Consider the following 18,955-nt stretch of genomic DNA (forward strand, 5'->3'; position numbering starts at 1 on the left):
AACTAAGCATCAAGGCAGAAAATCCAGGCAAGTCAAAAACAGTGCATGCAACTACAAAGACAAACTAGAAAAAAATAAATAGTTTAAGTATGTGTTAGGTCTGATATCAAGTCTGGACCGCAAATAAAAAAAAGAATGAAAACACAAAAACAGTCAGGCGTCCCTCTGAAATACGAGGGTGAGGTAACGCCGACGGGGACGGTTTATACGATACCTAGGTTGACAGTCAGTTTCACCCTCCCGCTGTCCAGCTCCAGCCTCAGCGTGTCAGCCGACTCGCGGGAGGTGGCGGCCATGAGCAGGCCGAACGCCCGCTGGGACATGAAACGCAGGGACACGTCCTCGGCCTCGGTGTGCATGACGCTCGGCATCACCACCTTCATGTACATGCTGCCGTCGTAGGACAGGATCGAAGATTCTGACGAAAAGAGACGGGAGAGTTTGAGTAGGGATGGTGATTTGAACACAGATGATGTGCCCATTATATGTGTGTGTGTGTGTGTGTGTGTGTGTGTGTTTTTGTTTGCAAAAATACAGATACCATCATACCATCATAAAGACACAGCTATATATTGCATATGCTACACCTCCTTCTCACTTTGTTTATGCTACCAAAGCTCCTGATAAGATAAGATAAAACACACCCTCACACACACACTCAGAGTGAACCTAATTTAAAGTTGGAACCCGCGTGTCACCTGCATGTTTCATCAACGCACACGCATATGTCCCACATGCCCAGTTGCAGTTGTATTCATCATCCATCGACTGACGGCCGAGTGTCTGGGAGCTCAAGCTGCTGAAGTGCACACACGCTGCTCAGTGTGCAGAAAATTAAATCATCATGCCACTTCCTCCTCTCCCTTTCAGCCCCCCCCCCCTCCCCCACCCCCCTCTGAAGCTGTTGGTTGGTGTCTTTACTCTAATTGCAAAATCTTGTTTTAGAAATGTCAAGTCACTCTGGCTCTCACGCCACACAAAGAAATTGTCTATACACAGTAGAGCAAGACAGGCAGTTTCACAGTTTCTCCCGTTAGATAGAAACAATAAGACAACGTGGATCACGCGGCTTCAAAGGCTGTCGAGCTGGCCTGGTCTGGATCCTGTTCCTTTCTTACTGGAAAAAAGGGGAGGAGAGAGCCGGAGCTTGTGAGGGCAAAGAAAGAGAGGAGGGCTGTCAGCAGACTGGGAGCCTCATGGGGCGAGAGAGACAGATTAAAAGGGTATCCAACCATGAAATACCTGTTTTGACACATCAGCTTTTAAAGGAAAAAAATAGCCCTCCGGCCTCTGAAATGCACCACCATTTGGCTGCATCCTGGGAAAATGCTGAGGCTGTAGGTGAGCGTGACCCCAGAGACGGGTTGTACCCATTACCTGTAAACGATGCAATGTCACATGTCAGGCACCGCTCGCTGCTCCCTCTGCTTCTTTACATGAGGTTAACTGAATTAAGAGTTTTTTTCCAGGTTGTTTGCACCGTGACAAATCTCTCTATGTTGCAGTGTGCCGCGGAGTGAAAACTGACTCCATTGGTGACACTCCCGTCAACCAGTAAGTTTGCCAGAATGGAAGAAAGGAAGCAACCAGTGCAGAAAAACCTACGAGGAATCTACGAAAAATTTGCAATGCTCCACATGATAAAGAAACTTAGCGTAAAGAGGGAGGATTACATTCTGAAAAGGAGGGCGATCAACAGTGAGGACAAACACGGATTATCACTGGTGTGGAGCGCGTCTGACACAAGAGAAGGGACTGGTTGGAATTTGTTATATTTGGAATGGGTTATAGTGAAGCCTTTCATTTATCTAAGTAATAAGCTAGAATGACACTCAGTGGAGTGGATATTGCAAAAAGCAAAAAAAGAAAATCTTGTATCTGCACTCAAATTTAATGAGTTCTTTTTTGGGTTATGCCGCACCCCTCCAAAAAATACAATGGAAATCGGTTGATTATTTTTTGCGTTATGCTGATTACTGACAAACAAATAAATGCAAACAAGAACATAACCTCGTCGGTGGAGAGGATTGTTATTAAGAAGCTGTGGGAATTTCACGGCATTTCACAATATAATACCTCCCCCTGACAGTAGGGGGAGACAAATGCTATGCCCCGCTGGCTTAAATGTCAAATCCGTGTGATCTGTTACAAAAGTTGTAAGTAATGTGAGATCATTGAACCGTTCACCTCGGTAAAACGTGCCCTGCGATAAAAAAAAGAAAAGAAAACCCCACATTTGTCTGAGTGGCTTTACAGGCGAAAATCCATTCAATGAACACGCTGTCGACTGTAGCCTGGAGGATAATGAAACCTTGGCTCACTATTGTTCTAGTCAATTTTTAAATTGCTCTGGCGCTGTCCCTCTTCATGTCTCCTTTGCTCTGTCTCAGTCTCTCACACACGCATAAAACAAAAAAAGAAAATAAACATGGGCGGTTCACAGATGGATCCCCAAACTGGCAGAGGCATATATTGATTTGTGAGCCCGGTCAGGTCCCAGGCTCCCACAACAAGAGGAGAGCAAACGTGGCGAGAGTCAATCTAAGGCTCAGAAAACTCAAAGAGACAAGAGGGGGAGGAAAAGGAAAGCACGCCGTGATACAGAGTGCGATGTCCTCTCTGGAGTTTAAGAGGACTTGGCACACACTTGGAATTAAGTGTGTGGGACCTGCCCCACAAGTTGGAATACTAACTCACTGGATCCAACCGGTGAGAGAAATACAAAACAATGTGAATCCTACTTAGCAAGTTAGCATTTCATCACATCCATCCAACCCCAGAGAGCGACTCTCATTGTACAGGCTCATAGTTTTGGTAAGGGTGAACTCAACGGATCATTTTTTTGCAACTGCTAAATGTGAGAGTTGTTCCCGCAGGAGTGAATTGTATTATGGAAATCAAATTTGAAAGACTTAATTTCAAACTAAATATTACATTCTTATAGTGACTATCCCCCATGAAATCATGCAGTAGTGGTCTAAAAGCTCTTGCAATCCATAGTGCGTTATCTGGGCCACATTATATGCTAATAAAGTAGAAGCAGAGCCAAGTTTGAGAAGTTTTACCTCTGAGTTGTTTCCCAGAGTTATGGACTTAAACAAAAGTTATCGTGGCAAAACATCAGATGGTAAGTCATAAACTTAAGGCTGTCTTTGAGGTGAAGTATAATTTGTTATCGTATTCTGCCGCTGCTTCAGTGAGTGTTGGTCACAGAAAGATAAGAAAGATATCGTCGGGATCTGTGGAGTCTGGGCTTGTGTTGTTTGCTTCAAGAAGCATGATTGTGGGTAGCGGCTCCGTGGACCGCGTGGAGCGGGAACCTTCTTTGCTGTGAGTGCCAACTACTGCACCACTGCTCCACCCTGGAACAGTCACTCATTTCCCAGAAATGTATTCATGAACTATCCGATATTTACAAAACACATAAAGCAAATTGGGCCTGATTTGCAGCTTTACCTGGTTTTAACTGTTTATGGATGAGAAATAGCCTCGAGAACCAGTTTAACAGTATGCTGCACTGTTCCGCCATCAACTGTGCTGGTGCTTTTTAAATAAGCCACATGAATAATAGCAGCCAATTTCAGAGGGCTGTTTTGCTGCACATCATCCTTTTGGGGGGCAAAGTGGTCCCAATCACGTCTGACTGTCATTGATGTCTCTCAGCAGGGATCGGCTGTGTCATAGTCAAATGGATTTTTTATTGTGTTAGAAAGGAGAGGGGCTTTTTGGGTTGACTTCAGTTCGACGTATTTGATTCGCACCGCGTGACACTCGGCTTTGAGGGGCTGTAAACCAAGACAGACAGAGGGCTTAGTTTATTCTGAACACAACAAACCACAGTCTATTTAGAACAACTGAGGGTTGGGGCAGATACTTCTCTAAAAATGTCATGATTGATGGGACAGAATCACTTCCCTGCTTCACACAGTACTTCTCGCTGTGTCAAATGTAATGAGGCGAGTAGGCGAGTAGTCCGATAACAACAATAAAACTCAACAACAACCAGAATAAGAGACAAAAGATCGAAATGTCAACATCTTGCCAGTCTTTGGACACCAACAATGTTAATTTATTGGAAGTGACTTAATCAAAAGTCTTAATGCAACAATAAGCTAAAATAGGCTTATTTTGTAAAAGAAAGCAAATCCCAACTGTTTTTTATAACTTCTCATCCAATGTAGCTGGTTAGTAGATCCCAGTAACTAACTTTGTATTTACAATGCTATTATACCCAACAGCAGTGAGGGAAAAAACTACAAAATGAGTGTAGAATGGCACTCAGTGGATTGTATACCTCTGCCAAGAGTCCCCTTAAATTTAATTAAACCATATACAAAGTACACACTAAATACATGGAAAGATATCAGTTCCCTAAATGTACCAGTTTTTTTCTTTCATCTTTGAGTTACATGAATTATTCCCTGGGAAATCTTGGATATGTAAAAAAATGTTGAAGAATTTAAAATATCAAAATGCAATTGCTTCTTTCTTTGCCCATGTCCCATCCTTTCATCACGTTTCATGGAAACGTGATCAGTCGCTTTTGCATAATCCCATTAACAATCAAACAATCATCAAACAAACCAATGCACCTTGGTATAGAGGTTGTAAACTCATGTTGTATGAAGTCTAAATCTCCCTTTGAGGTTAGAATAGAAGGTATCACGGTATCTCAGACCTCATAGTCGTGCTCACAGTAGTGTGCAAAGCTTCACAAGTCAGAGGTGTAAAGACGTGGAAGCAGCTGAGCCAGACTTCACTTCACATTGGTTGAATATTAAAGATCAATCTCTGGAAATGGAGAAGACTGCTGCTGTGATTATAGCCATTCACAGCTAATGTAAAGCTGATAATGGGCCTCGGCAAGAAACTGCACGAGATTGCACTCCATGTAAGTGCCTTTACAATTGTATGGATGCAACATTACATCCATGAAACACACACATATGGACACACACCTAGTGGCATGTCAAGCCGCCGCGGCAACTTGATATTTCTTAAATGAGAGTTCAGCAGCAGTGAGGATGTCGTTTCAGATGGTAATTACGCTGCCTCTTGTCAGTCTGTGCGTTTGAGTGCACGTGTGTATTTGTGTGTTTTTCGAGCAAGCGCCGCACTTTACATAATTAGTAGTCCAATTGAAGCAGAAGATGGAGGAGGAGGGAAGCTGTTAAGGGAGAAGCTTCACAAATGTTTAGGCGATAAAAAGGGGGAGTAGACCAGTGAAAGCTATTTGACTGCACACACACACACACACACACACACATACACACGCGCGCTCTGTAGTTCTGTTCAAACTCTGAAATCAGTTTTCTCTCTCTCCATTTTTCCTCTCTCAGTGCTCCCATTATTTACTTGCCTTGGCTGTGCTGAGCAGGATTATCTAATCTCTTTTTCCCCCTAACAGAGTGACAAGTCTTTGTTTTGATAAACAAACCAACAAGGGCCATGACTGTCATTGTGGTGTTTCGTGTGAATGCCTGTCAGCCACACACAAACGCATGCACGTACACACTGCTGTCAGCCTTTAAAGTTCAAAATCATATCCTCATCCTGACAGCAAGGATAAGGACATAGATAAAGACTCTTACAAGTTCTAAGTGTGCCTCTCTCTCCTTTATATATATGGGTGTGGTTGTGCACACAAACAAATACCCAAATGTGCGCTATGTGTATACACAGAACGGCAGTAGCAAATGCCCTCAATCAAAGAGGCTATTGGCTGTGTACATTATACGCAGTAAGCCTCAGCATGCGATACACTCTGGAGACACATGCATGCACACACATGCTCACTCAAAAATATATCCCACAAATCACACTGTACTAGATCTATATTCCAGTTAAACCATCCAAACTACTTGAAGATGGATGTGACGTCTATGCTTCAACCCATTTTTCCAAAAATGAAGCTAAAATATCCTGGATATCAACGCTGCCATCTTGTGCTCGAGCATGAGCCAAAGCCGTAACAATTGGGGGAGCCGAAGTGTCATCTTCCTGTTCATACATGCACTCGACCAATCGTGAGTCAGTCTCAGCTATCAATCATGACGTTTTATAATGTTATTAAAACTGACATGTGATAAGATTTACCTAAAATGACATAAAGCCTCTTTGGGAAAAACTTCAATTAACATTTACTTTTACTTTTTAGCTTTATCAATGTCCCATCCACTAACATGCAGGAGGAGGGATTTAAGATATTAAGATATATTGCAGACAGCCACAAGGGGGCAAACATTAGCAATGACACCAGTATCCATAGACATGTGGTTTACTAACAAGGTCAAACACCACATATGGTTAATCTCCTCTTCTCGCTTTATTGCTCCAGTCCTTACTCAACTCAGAATCAAGAACTGGTCAGAATCAGAATCAGAATGTATTTATTGCCAAGTAGGTTTACACCTACGAGGAATTTGCTCTGGTTATTGGTGCATACAATGAACATAGAACATAAAAACATACAAACACAATAAATAAAACACACATGAGAAAAGCATAAGGAGATACAATATATATTTACTCACTAAAACTGAATTAACTAACAAGACAAGACAAAACATCGTGCACCAAATCACCGAAGCGGCCATGCGCGGCGCAATCTTAGAACAGGAAGCTTAAGAACTTTGAAGAATGACCTCCCCCGCAGACAGTGGAACTCAAGAGGAGGTCAGTGTGTTCAGAGGGATTACCAGATATTCTGCCGTGCTCAATAAGCGGGCTGAGATGAATTCATCAGGACATAAAAAAATCACAAGGGGAGGTGTGGCGTCAGTAGGAAACAGTAAGCGGTTTTGTGCATACGACATATTGAATGGGCTTTTACACACGGATAAGGTAAATCCCTAGAGCTTTATCAACATGTGACAGATACAATCGGTTGCCGAAACAAGCCCCTGCACATTCAATTTGAGGACGATTTTGTAATGGACATCATACTATACTATCGACTCTTGGTGTATTCCAGGCCGGGAACTGCACAGTGACTGCATCATTCCCACGGTGTTGTTGGATTAACCCGACCGCTGGTGAAAGTCATAGAACAGCATTCCTGCTCCACGAGCTTACGCTACCTGCAAATGGATTACTCGTAGCCAAGCTGCTGGATTTGACCCGACGGATGTTGAAGTTTTAATAAGTGACAGTTTGTGATGATTTATGGGTGTAATGCTCCTGCTTAGCGGGGAGCTACACACACGGACACACATGGGTCACTGTGTGCGAAAATAAACACGCACCTACACAACAATTTGCAAACTATAAATAGCCGCAGATTAACCTTAACCGGTGGTGTAAACAGACTCAGAGGTGGAAAAAATAAAAGGGTGACACCTCTGTAGTGCAGTTACCTTTACTGCTGGATTTATGTGAAGGTTTAGAGCACCCAGAGCACCACTTGAGCCAACTAGAAGGTCACATGTGTCAAACAAAAGGGCACTATGGAGGCAAACGGCCGCCTGGCCAGAGACTCACTTAGGCTAGAAAGCATAATTCAGGGCAAAGCCAGGTGGTGACTCGAGGGCAACGGTTTCCCAACAGAACAGGAGAGGGAATTTGTTTTCCTGTCAAGGGTGATTTCAATTTTTCTAACATCGTTCATACTAAAGTATTGCGTTTCTGGTGCGAACAATGGAACTGTTTCTCTTTAGTCTGTCTGATGTCAGATGGTAGTGATGATGATGATGATGCTGATAATGATGCATTTTAAAGCTGGTCTATGCGAAAACAACCTGCTTAAACAAATTACCTTTGGTAGTCCCATAAGTGGGTTGCATAGGCAGTGATTCAAACCTTAGATCAAACTTGTGTTACGTCTGTTGATTCCTCTCATTCCAGAGCAAACAACTTCAAATGTCTTGCCATATCAGTGAAATAAACTACGGCAGTTCTTCATGATAAACTGTAACTTTGGAACAAAGTTACTTTGGAACAAAGTTACAAAGTTACTTTGAAAAAGTTACTTTGGAACACAGTTACTTTTTCGCATGCAAGCAGCCCTGCAACAGCCACAATAAGTTTTCCTTCTGAACAAGGTTCCAGCTTCTTAGCCATTGACTTCTTAGCCATTGAGCTACTTGGTGGTAACACAGAACTCCACCAAAGTGAATTTGTGCTTGTAAATCATCCAACCCTGAGCTGTACCGACGATTGAGTTTAGCTGAGTTTCTCGTCAATGTGACCACATCCCTTAAAACTAGGCAACAAAAAATGCAACATTACACATCTCCTTTTATTTTCTTGACAGTCACCATAACCATGTGTTAATCCTAACCTTATATGTGTTGCACTCATCCTGATCATGAAATTACAGCCATAAAGCCAGAAATTCCCCAATCTAACATGATAAAACAAATTTCCGATTTCTGAGCCACTTTTGGTTCATTTATCCATGATTGGGCCAAAGGGTCCCATGGGTTATAGGCCTAAAGGCCTTAGAAAGTGGTGTAATACAACACTTCAGTTCATAGAGCAAAAAACGGGTGGAGTGGCTTTTCCTTCAGACTTTTTTGTTAAGAGTCGATGACTGCAAACTTTGTGAAAATAGAATATGCTTTCTGCAACTTCTTGAGCCCCTGGGATTTTCCACTGGGAGAATTTGTAGATAAAGTAGGTTTGATTTATGGTTTTGCCCTTGCTGAGTTTTTCACAACTTGACCGTGCATTCTGTTGTTGCATCTGCAAATGGCTGATAAATACATATCAGTAAATACATTTAATGTTAGTGTTTAGTAATTTGTTTATTTCAGAATAAGGAAAAAGAAGTACTACAGTACAAGCCCTGAGACTGTGGGCAAGGTGAGTGACTGTGTGTTTAAGGCCAATACATTCACGACTGTCTGAATCTGTAAAACGAACAGTGAGAGGTTTAGAAGTTCCTGTATCTAGATTAGGAAATAGTGTGGGAGAAGAGCAGTCAGTTTTCCTTTTGATTTTCTTTTCATCAAGCTTTTCTAAATATCAAGGAACATGAACACTACCTCGGCAAATGTAATCTCACTAACTTTCAACAAAGCCAGCACTGGACACATCACACCCTGGACACATCACTACAAAGAAAAGACTCTAATACACAAACAAACATGCAGTGCGTACACACAGCCAGTGAACCACAGCTCCATCGGGGGGCAGCAAAGTCAAATACAGCCTGCCGCTGCTCTCAACTGCGCTTCTCATTGAGTTGTGGGGAGATGAACAGGGTTGAGATGAGACGGAAGCACGAGCAGGAATGAGGGAGGAGGGTGAGAGAAAAAAAAGACGTAAATGGGAAAATAATCCCAAGGAAGCGATTGAATACGAAGAAATAGAAGGAGATGAATTTATAAAACTGCAACTTAGGATGGACCTATGAGAAAAAGCAAAGGCAATCAAGCTGACTGACGTGTGGCAGACGTAGTCCTTGATTATCATGTTGCAAAACAAATAAATCAAGTTACCAGAGTGTCTCTTGAGGCATTAAGACAAATGTGTGTAAAAATGCTAATTCATGCCACTTTTACAAAACACACAATCATGAATATTTATTTAAACCCCGGGAGGGTGAGGTGCTATATCCAGGAAAGTAGTATATAGAGTCATTTTACCCCCGTTTTTTAAATCGTAAAAATCAGTTAGTCTCACTGGGAAACCTCCTTCTGCTGCCATGAGAGCTTTGGAGACTTGTCAATTTCTCAGATGGCCGAGCACTGAAGGCTTGATTTCCTCTGTGTGTGTGCCCTCTCCCTCTCCCTCTCTCCCTCTCCCTCTCCCTCTCCCTCTCCCTCTCCCTCTCTCTCTCTCTCTCTCTCTCTCTCTCTCTCTCTCTCTCTCTCTCTCTCTCTCTCTCTTGCTTGTGTGTATGAGAGAGAGAGAGAGAGAGAGAGAGAGAGAGAGAGAGATAGAGAGAGAGAGAAACCACATAGAAGGAAGGGGACAGCGTGCAAGTGTCCGTTTGACAGCAAGAGGGGATAAAACAAGACGAAGACTGAAATGAGACACAAGACAGAAAGCAGGGAAAGATGGATGCAGCCCGCTCCTACGTGTCTTCCCTATTCAGCTTAGTGTGCCACAATGAGAGTCAGGGTTTACATAACCCAGCACAGCTCCTAAGCACGCATTTAATTACAAATGGGGATTAGGGAGCAACAGCATAATGTTCCAAGCAGCGAAAAAACGGAAACAAACAGATCGTTTTCAAAGTGCAGGAAGATCTGTTTGTCTCCTGCGTGAACGTTGTCACACAAATCTCTCCACTCCCAGACTTTACTTGTTTCTTCCCATTTCCGCTATGTGAATCGGAAGGGCCCAGTTACGTCAGGCACCACTGGCATAGTGTTCCAGCACAGGGGGACGGCTGTCAGCTCGCCACGAGTCTGTCCTGCGGCACCGGAGGCAGGACACACTGACTTTAATGGGAGGCAACTCAGATCTCCTCAGCAGGGGAGCAGAGGACATGTTCTGCACGTGTTCGGAAAAAATGACCGCAGCTGCCATCCAGGAGAATTAGAACTCGATCGACGTGACCTCCAATCTATTAGGGACAATCGCTCTGCAGAGCCGTCATCTCAGCAGATGGGAGGAGAAAATTGAAAATTGAAAATAGAAGCGAAACTAGCATTCAATGATTGTTCAACAACATGAGGAGCAAAGCTGGGTCCAGTTTTTTCTTTGATGGGACTGGGAAATATGACCTTTTTTTTAAATACAGTCCTAGGCATTTTCTACAAACAGCATCAAATGGAGTTAGGTTTATGAAGCATGATTCACACACATATGCGAGCAAACACACTCTCGACGCTACAGCTCTGATTTGTTTATGTGCCGCTGTGTATTATAAGTTTGAGAATAAAAAACAACATAAAAAAAGGGACATTTCAGTCATGTAGGAAAAGTGTCAAAATTTGAACGACACATAATACACTAATAATAATGATAATTCAGGCCCTCAATTTGTACCTCTGAAAACGAGCAATTTTCTATTCAACATGAGGCAGAATCCACGGGAAGAAAGTTTTTTGACAATATAGGCTTTGAGCTTTGACATGAACATGTTGTTTCCCGTGGCTCAGCCTGCACCTCGACGCGTTCACTCCAAACTTAGTCAAACGGGTTCTGGCATCACTGCAAGTCCTGACACCTTTCGAGAGGATATATTATTTATTTGTATGCTCCTATAAAGAAACACACTACATTTATCATTCAGCTTGATTGATATATATATATATGTTGACATATGCTTCTGCATTTCTTTCCTGGAGGTATGTGTCAGTCAATCACGCTGCATGCTTGTTAGCTGCATCCCCAGAGGAGAAACAAATAATCCAGCTTTCAGGAAGAATGAGTGATTTCAGATGTGTCATCGCCGACAGGTTGAATGAATAAAAATAAAACTCTCTGGTCACTAACAGCGCCGGACGGATCATCATCACCGTAAAGCGAATGTGATATTGTAGCATTAGTTGTAATGGGCAGCTGCCGGTGTAGCCGCCGCTGATGCTTCAAATCTACCACCTGCAGTGCACCACAGAGGCATCATGTGCTAAATTATGCGAATCAGTTACCACATCTAGCGCCAGTGAGCCTGTACTGTCATGCTATGTCTGTCAAAATCTCTGACTATAGATTTAAAGCTAAAAAAAACATTGAGGAAAGTTTGACATGATTTAGGAATTATTTTTTTGGGATTAATCTACCAGAAGAAAACGTAAAAGTCATGTGTATAAAAGCCCGGATAAAACGATGCTTAAAACCACTGTCCAGGCCTGGGTGGAAAATCTACACATCACACACTTTGAAGTCCAACATCCAGCTTTTAAAAGCCTTATTGCTTCACTATTCTTCTCCAGCTAATTTGTTGCCCCTCATCTGTCTCCAGCCGTCCCCTTTCTATAACCGTCCTTCCTTTTGTGTTTTCAACCTCATTCGCCTTTCTTCCATTTTCCTCGCCTGTATGGGAGCGCCGGCCTGTTAGTCAGGGCAGACCTTGAAGTGTCATTTTCTCTGTACGCGGAGATAAATGTCCCGGCAAAGGTGCTTATCACCCCGTTAACTTGGAGAAGTGGGGCTGGCGAAAAGGCGAGGGCAAGGCAAAGGCGTTGGTTTAAAGGGGAGTTACAGAGCTGTGGGCTGGGAGAGAAATGGAGGGATGTTTATGCTATTAAACAATTTTGACACACAATTAAAGGCAACCCACAACAGGAGACACAATAGAAATCAGTTGTTTTCTCCAAATTAACATGATAATGTGCGAGAAAGATGAATATATATTCACTCTATTCGACAGAACTATGAGCGGCAAAAAATGATGTCACCCCTCCATCTGCCCATTATCTGCTTAACCTTATGTGGGTCGTGGGGGGGGGGGGGGGGGGGGGGGGGGGGGCTGGAGGCTGGGATGACATACAGACAAACACCCGGTCACTCTCACTAACACCGCACAGTTTTCCTGATCTTGTACAGTGGGAGGGAGCCACAGTTCCTGGAGAGAACCCACACGGGAGAACATTCAAACGCCACAAAGAAAGACTCAAGAAACCAGGAGCCAACTTGATCCCGTGGCCCAGTGCTAAACACTGCACAGAACAATTCTACAGGCTTCCTTCTCCACTACATGATAACAGTGGACAAGTGTCTGGAAGGTTCCTGTTGTATATCTCATCCTATCACACTCAGCGATAACGGCTTCCCCTAAATGCCAACAGCTCGTCAGAGAAGGAATGGAAAAAGTGCTGAGAGGAGAGCGGCTGCACAGAGCTCATTCACATCAGCATCCTCCAATCAAACCAGATTATCAACCACAAAAAATAACAAGCAAAAACAAATGAGCTCAAAGACAAATGCTCAAAGATTTATCAATTATCAATTATTAGTTAGGGTTATCCTTTGGTGGTTTACACAACACCTCAATGGCCAATTTGTATAGTTAATAGTAAATAGTACAATACACTTCTCTTAAGGAGCTTGAAACAGATGGAAGAGAGCGGTTTGAATCCACAAATTTGCACGTGCCTGATAAACGCACAAACCTGTGAGCGGAAAAATATTGATTTGCATCACTTTAGCCAATAGCTCTGAAAGTGCGGCACGCTCCCTGCGGCAGAGTTGACTAGCAGCATCCTCTCCCCTGAGAGCAGGATGAGTCATCAAAACAGTTGTCAAACTGTTGAAACTATGTCACAGGAAGAGAAAGGAAAAGGCATCTCAATGTAAAAAATACTATGATTTTGTTATTTCGGCATATAGTTGATATGTTGTTTGAAATAAATGATCAGTGAACACAGGGACACAGGATTAAAACTGGGAAGGTGTAATTTTCATTCCATAAAGCCCTTGAACAATGTTCGAGGCAGATAAAATGAAAACAAGACAAAAGACCATGAGAAAGGTGAAAAACAATAAAACAGATAAGATCAAATAAATGGGAAGAGTCAGTACAAGCAACCATTTCCAATCTCTCCCAACAGAGGCTAAAGGCCGACTCGGTCTAAGTTAGAGACCTCTAAGCAAAAGCCTGCTCACCCTATGCCATGAGCTGAGACATGAGAGTAACCACCAGGGATCCATCTGCGGATAGAGAGGCCACACACCAGGTCAATACATCTTTGATGTATTTAGGAGCGGGGCCATTTAGGGCCTTATAAGATAGCAATAACATTTTAAAATCAATAGGGAGCCGGAGTAGGGAGGCGAGTACCGGGTGATGTAGTCGTGCAATAAGACGAGCGGCAGCAGCGTTTTGCACAAAATGGAGACCCGGCTGAGAAGCCCAGAGGACGTAATAAGCATGTACAGCAGAGCGTGGTAATCAGCAGCCGTTAACATTCTTGACTCGGTCATCAAGTACGAGGTTAGTGTCAAATATTACTCCCGGAGTTCTAGCGGCCTCTTATCCAGCAGAGCGAGGGGATCAGCAGCAACAGAGCAGGTGGAATTAGGGAGAGCAAACGGCACGACCTCACACAGATGACCTCATTTGTTACATCATGAAAACTGCTCACAATCTCCAGGAAAACCGAACGTGGGGATAACAACTTTACACAGCAAAGCTAAAATATGATAATTACATTCAACGCCCCATAACACAGAGGTGAGATTGAGGTAAATGAAAGTGCAACTATGGTTCATATTTTGACAGGTTGTTTGTGTGTGAAAATTAAATATACAGTTTACACTTAATATATGTGTGTATTTAAGTGTTAACAGAATCTAATCAGATATTTATAAAAAGTGGATCGACGGGGTATTGTGATGAAAATCCTATATGGTGGTAATTGGTACCTGACCGGAAGAAATATTTCACTCAAAGGCAGCCTGCCAATTAGGGCTATTAAAGGAATCAGGGATTAAGGGAGACTTGTATTTTTCCCCTCCGCTCCCTCAGTCTGTGGGTGGTATAGACATTTAGACAAGCACTTGAATCACGCCACTCTAACACAGTCGGAGCGTTTTACCATATCTGAGCAACTGACCCCTTCTGAATACAAATGGGTTTGGAAAATGATTAATACTTTATTCAGAGAGAGAAGCCAACATGTCTGCCCTTGTTTGGATGATGCCCCAATTACTTTCTGACAATTTTAAGGAGAGCCTGTCCACTGAAGCCAACACACTCAAAGGCATCCTGATCACTCTGTGTTTAAATGCATCATCGCCGCTAAGGGGTCAGCACCATGGATAAATACAACTGTACAGCCGTCTACATGAAGACATGAACTCCAGAGGATGTCGGTAAATTGAGTCCGGACTTTCTCCGGAGTTTGCCTCCCACAACAACAAACTCAAGAGTGTTAGGGTGAGGGCTGGTGCAGCAGACGGAGGCAGGACATACTTAAATAATTCTGATGCGGAGGTCAATTGTTTTTGTTGACGCTCCCATCGCCAAAAAGCTCTCTTGACATCTCCCGTGGTGTGTTCTACCTGTGTAGCCCTGCTTTTTCATCCACAGATATTTGTATTTGTTTTGTTTAATTGTTTGCGACTATTACATTTTGGAAACGTCGTCAACATTCCCCTCGGAGCATCTCCTGCTTGTTTCCTCTCATCGGCTCATTCGGACATTCTGTGTTCTCAGATACAGCCCCTGTAATTAGTGCGCGTCTGAAAGTTATGCGATTCCCACTGTCAAATGTGGAATTACATCCCTCGTATCATATGCAGTATAGGAAAACTGCCACAAACGATAAGTGGAAAGTCGTCTGCAAAATAAAGCATTTAATTGAAAAAGTAAAGCACAACCTTTCAAGTACAGCAGGATGATATTAATACAGAGACTCTTTGTAAGAAGGTGACAGGCATCATTGTCATTGAATCTCTGTTCTGCAGTTGCTACCTATGATTAAACTGTGAAAGCCGTGCGACAGCCTATTATTTCACTGCCACTGGAAATGAGCATCGGGCAAAATGAGCAGATAATTGCATGGTGTGTGTGCCGGGGAGTTCCTATCCTTGAGAGAACCCACGTGACTGATGCGATTAGGACGTCTATGAATTTAGGCAGAAACGCAATGATATGCTAAAAACTACTCTAAATGCTAACAAGAGGAGCCCGACCAATTACAAATCCCCAATTCTCATTATTAATCAGTCATATCAATGTGATTCAACATCAGATTGAATATAATAATTGAATGAATTAAACAACAGTGTCGATGAGTGTTGTAGTTTTAACAGTGTATCGCCTGCAGCACAAATATTAAGGAAGAGGAAGCCGGCGTCATAACGAGTGATGTCACCACTGATCTGCATTGGACACACTTCCAGCCGTCAGCTCAGGCCCGGAGCCATCACTGTTCCTCTGTACTGACAGTAGTGAAAACACAGGCACTTACTGTATGTGGGCGGTGGCGTCTTGTCAGGGAAAATACAATATGCACCAGACACAATACGATCTGTCTCCAGCGGATTGGTGTGTGTGTGTGTGTGTGTGTGTCTAGCGTGCCCGTGCAGATGCAGCAGGCGGACAGAATGGGGAGAGTCTCAGAGGGATGGCTCGGCGCTGGACTGGCACACCGTGAGACAGACACACGTCGCTACAGGCCTATTTACCTGATTAACAGAGCTACTTTATCAACTGCGCAGCGCCCGGCCACAAAAGACTGTCAGAGCCCCGGCTTCCTGAAAACCCGCCACACCCGCACAAACAGACCATCACACACTTTTCTCAAAACACGAAGGATCAACCGCGGTGCAGGAAGAAGAGCAGCCGGATTATTAAAGACCCCTTTCACCCAAGCCATAAACATTTTTGCCTGCTGCTGTCTGGGCGACGGTACCGCAGCATCCGGGCCCAAACCACCAGGCTCAGAGACAGTTTCTTCCCCCAGGCCATAAGACTTTAAAACTCCTCTGAACTGCAATAACCACCAAACCAGCACCGTGGCATATTGGCATATTTGCACTACTGCACAACTTGCACTAATGTGTTTTACTTTATTTCTCTCTTCATCTGTAAATATATATATTTAGATATATATATATATGTTATTTTCTATTTTAAATGTTGATATTCTATCTTATCCCGTCTGAATGACTGACAAGCTTGCAGAGTCCCTGGATGACATCAGATACACTCCTGTAGTCTTGAATTAATGTCAGCTCTTACCAGTCCGACTCCAATAAAACCGGAGTAATCTGCCTTACTCGAGTTTTCCTCGCAGGGGACTCACATTTGGGGTAACCCTTTCTTGTAATGGACTGTCACAATCAAAAATGGAACAGGGCCTCCAGCTGTCTCCCGAAGACAAGGGAGAGAGGAGAAATCCCACCGAGAAACATTATCGTTACAGCGGCGTAATGATTTTCCTTTCTCTATTCTTTCCTAGATCTGACCTCCGGCTATTTGAGGAGAAAATCATTTCGGAGCATCAATTTTTAAAGTACTACACCGAAGTGCAGCCGCTCGCCTGGTTCATACCAATTAGACACATGCAGATGAAGCAAGTGACACTAAAGCCATTTCACACTTGAGGAAATGGACCATAAGAAGACAACAAAAACAAGTTGCAGAAACTCAATAAATAACGCATCACCTCGACAGGCGCCATCGCTCTAATAGCAACAGTGTGCACGGTGTTGTATTTTAAGCGAGTGGCTCCTCTTTCCTCCTCGCCATGTGCGCCTGTCGGTGCCGCACTGAGCCAAGCTGCCCGATATGAATGCAGATCACAGACAGATGGGTTTTTGGCAGGGCCACGCTTCCAGTCACAACCCAGACGAGAGGGGTCTATCAGGGCCAGGGCCCCGGTATCACACTACAGCATGGAGCAATGACACTGTCTGGCTGGTACACACAGACACACGCACACATTCAAGCATTGGCGGTAGTAAAAAAGGCATTCCTAATCATGTGGATGGATGCAGACGAATACGGAGCACAGACGTAGACACATATGCTGTCACAGAAACCTGCGAATGATGATATGCATTGCTTTTAACACATCATATTCAGTATGTTAAGATATTCATATCACACACACACACACACAGCCACACGCAGACACACACATTGCCTGGCTCCCATACTGACACTACATCTGTTTCTGTGATACCGCGGAAGACCTCTGATCACAGGTGCTGTCATGTCTCACGGGCTGGGTTAAAGCAGACAAGCCAACCAGAGTGAGCCCGGGTGTGTGCACGTGTGTGTGCGTGTGTGTCTGTGTGAGAGAGAAGAGGTGGGACAAACAGAGAATCACAGGAGAGCAAAAGAGAGGGAAGGATTTGAAGACAGAAAATGAAAAAGAGATGCAGCGAAAAAGAAAAAACATGAGGTAATAGATAGAAATTATCAACATACCATAACAGAGGACAGTCAGGAGCGCCTCTGTGTTTTAGTTATCGCCTGCTACGATCTTCTGCTCCTCAAGCACACTAAGATATCTGTGAGTTTACATTTTCCGAGGTAAACAGAGAATGAAATCTGCGAGCTTTTTAGTCCCCAGTGGAGGAGAAGAACATACACGGAACTGTTTAATACAAATATGGGGAGATTATCTTGAGACTTTCATTTCTGGTGATTCCATTATTTGGAGTTCCAAATGATCAGCTGTGCAAAATGTGCTGAAACCACATCCCCGAGTTTTACACATCATCGTTTATTGGGAGTAACTTGAATGCCTTTGGAATACACATAGAACCAACACATTTATTTAATACTGAATAAAATTGAGGAAGATTTAAACAGGTATAGCACAATCTGTATGATCCATATATATATATATATAGGGCAATATTAAAGCAGGGCTTGTTTCTGGTTCATTAGGAGGAGGGGGTTTATCATGAGTAACGGTAAAGCGAAAAGAAGGGAAAAGAAGCTTATTAACACAATCTATAAACTCAGTTGAGCTGATCCTAAAAATATATCTCTTTACTCGAAACAAACCTGGCCAAGCCGGAACTTAAAAAAAAACCTCAATCATGATCAAGTCTTCCCTATGCTAAGGGAGCACTAAGTGCATGTTTGAAAGCAGCTTCAGTTTCTTATTTTTAATTTCGGAACACATGCTGGACTATAGTTGCTAAATCTCACTGGAACATCAACGCTCACTCTAATAACCTCAGTGCCCTCGGTGATACAAGAACTTTCACATCAAACTTTGAGGGTTCACCGGAGTTGCCCATCACATGCCACATTATTTTTCTCCAGTTACAGCCACAATCAGACATCCCTTTGGCACACCAGCAGTGAAAGAACTCAACAGAAACTTCAGAGCAAGAAATCAAACTTTCTCCTGGCTTCCCTCAAGGAGAAATGTGGTTCAGAGGAGCCAAGAAGTGAAGTTTAATGGATTTAAATCAAGTCAGATTAAATTATTTCTACTGTACTTTCTGTTTCTAAGTCTAAAAACTCCAAAAATCCAACCGCCTGCATTCTGCTTTTGCTGTAGTATCACTTTAAGTATTAGCAGCAGTTCACAGCAGGAGTCTAGATGCATAAAAGAATAGTTGGTCAAACTTATTAAAAGAGAAACTTACA

At 43.2% G+C, this 18,955-nt stretch overlaps 1 protein-coding gene across 3 annotated transcripts in view; it reads right to left on the reverse strand.

Moving 5' to 3' along the window:
• The window catches only part of LOC133973714 (neurexin-3b), a 271,954-nt gene that overhangs the window by 162,338 nt on the left and 90,661 nt on the right, over positions 1-18,955 (reverse strand). For all 3 annotated transcript variants that reach the window (XM_062411736.1, XM_062411733.1, XM_062411734.1), the window contains one exon: positions 215-418. In XM_062411736.1, the coding sequence (XP_062267720.1) occupies positions 215-418 (204 nt within the window). The remainder of the gene's footprint in view (positions 1-214; positions 419-18,955) is intronic.

This window comes from Platichthys flesus, chromosome 18 (genome assembly GCF_949316205.1).
Source record: "Platichthys flesus chromosome 18, fPlaFle2.1, whole genome shotgun sequence".
In the NCBI taxonomy this organism is placed as follows: Eukaryota; Metazoa; Chordata; class Actinopteri; order Pleuronectiformes; family Pleuronectidae; genus Platichthys; species Platichthys flesus.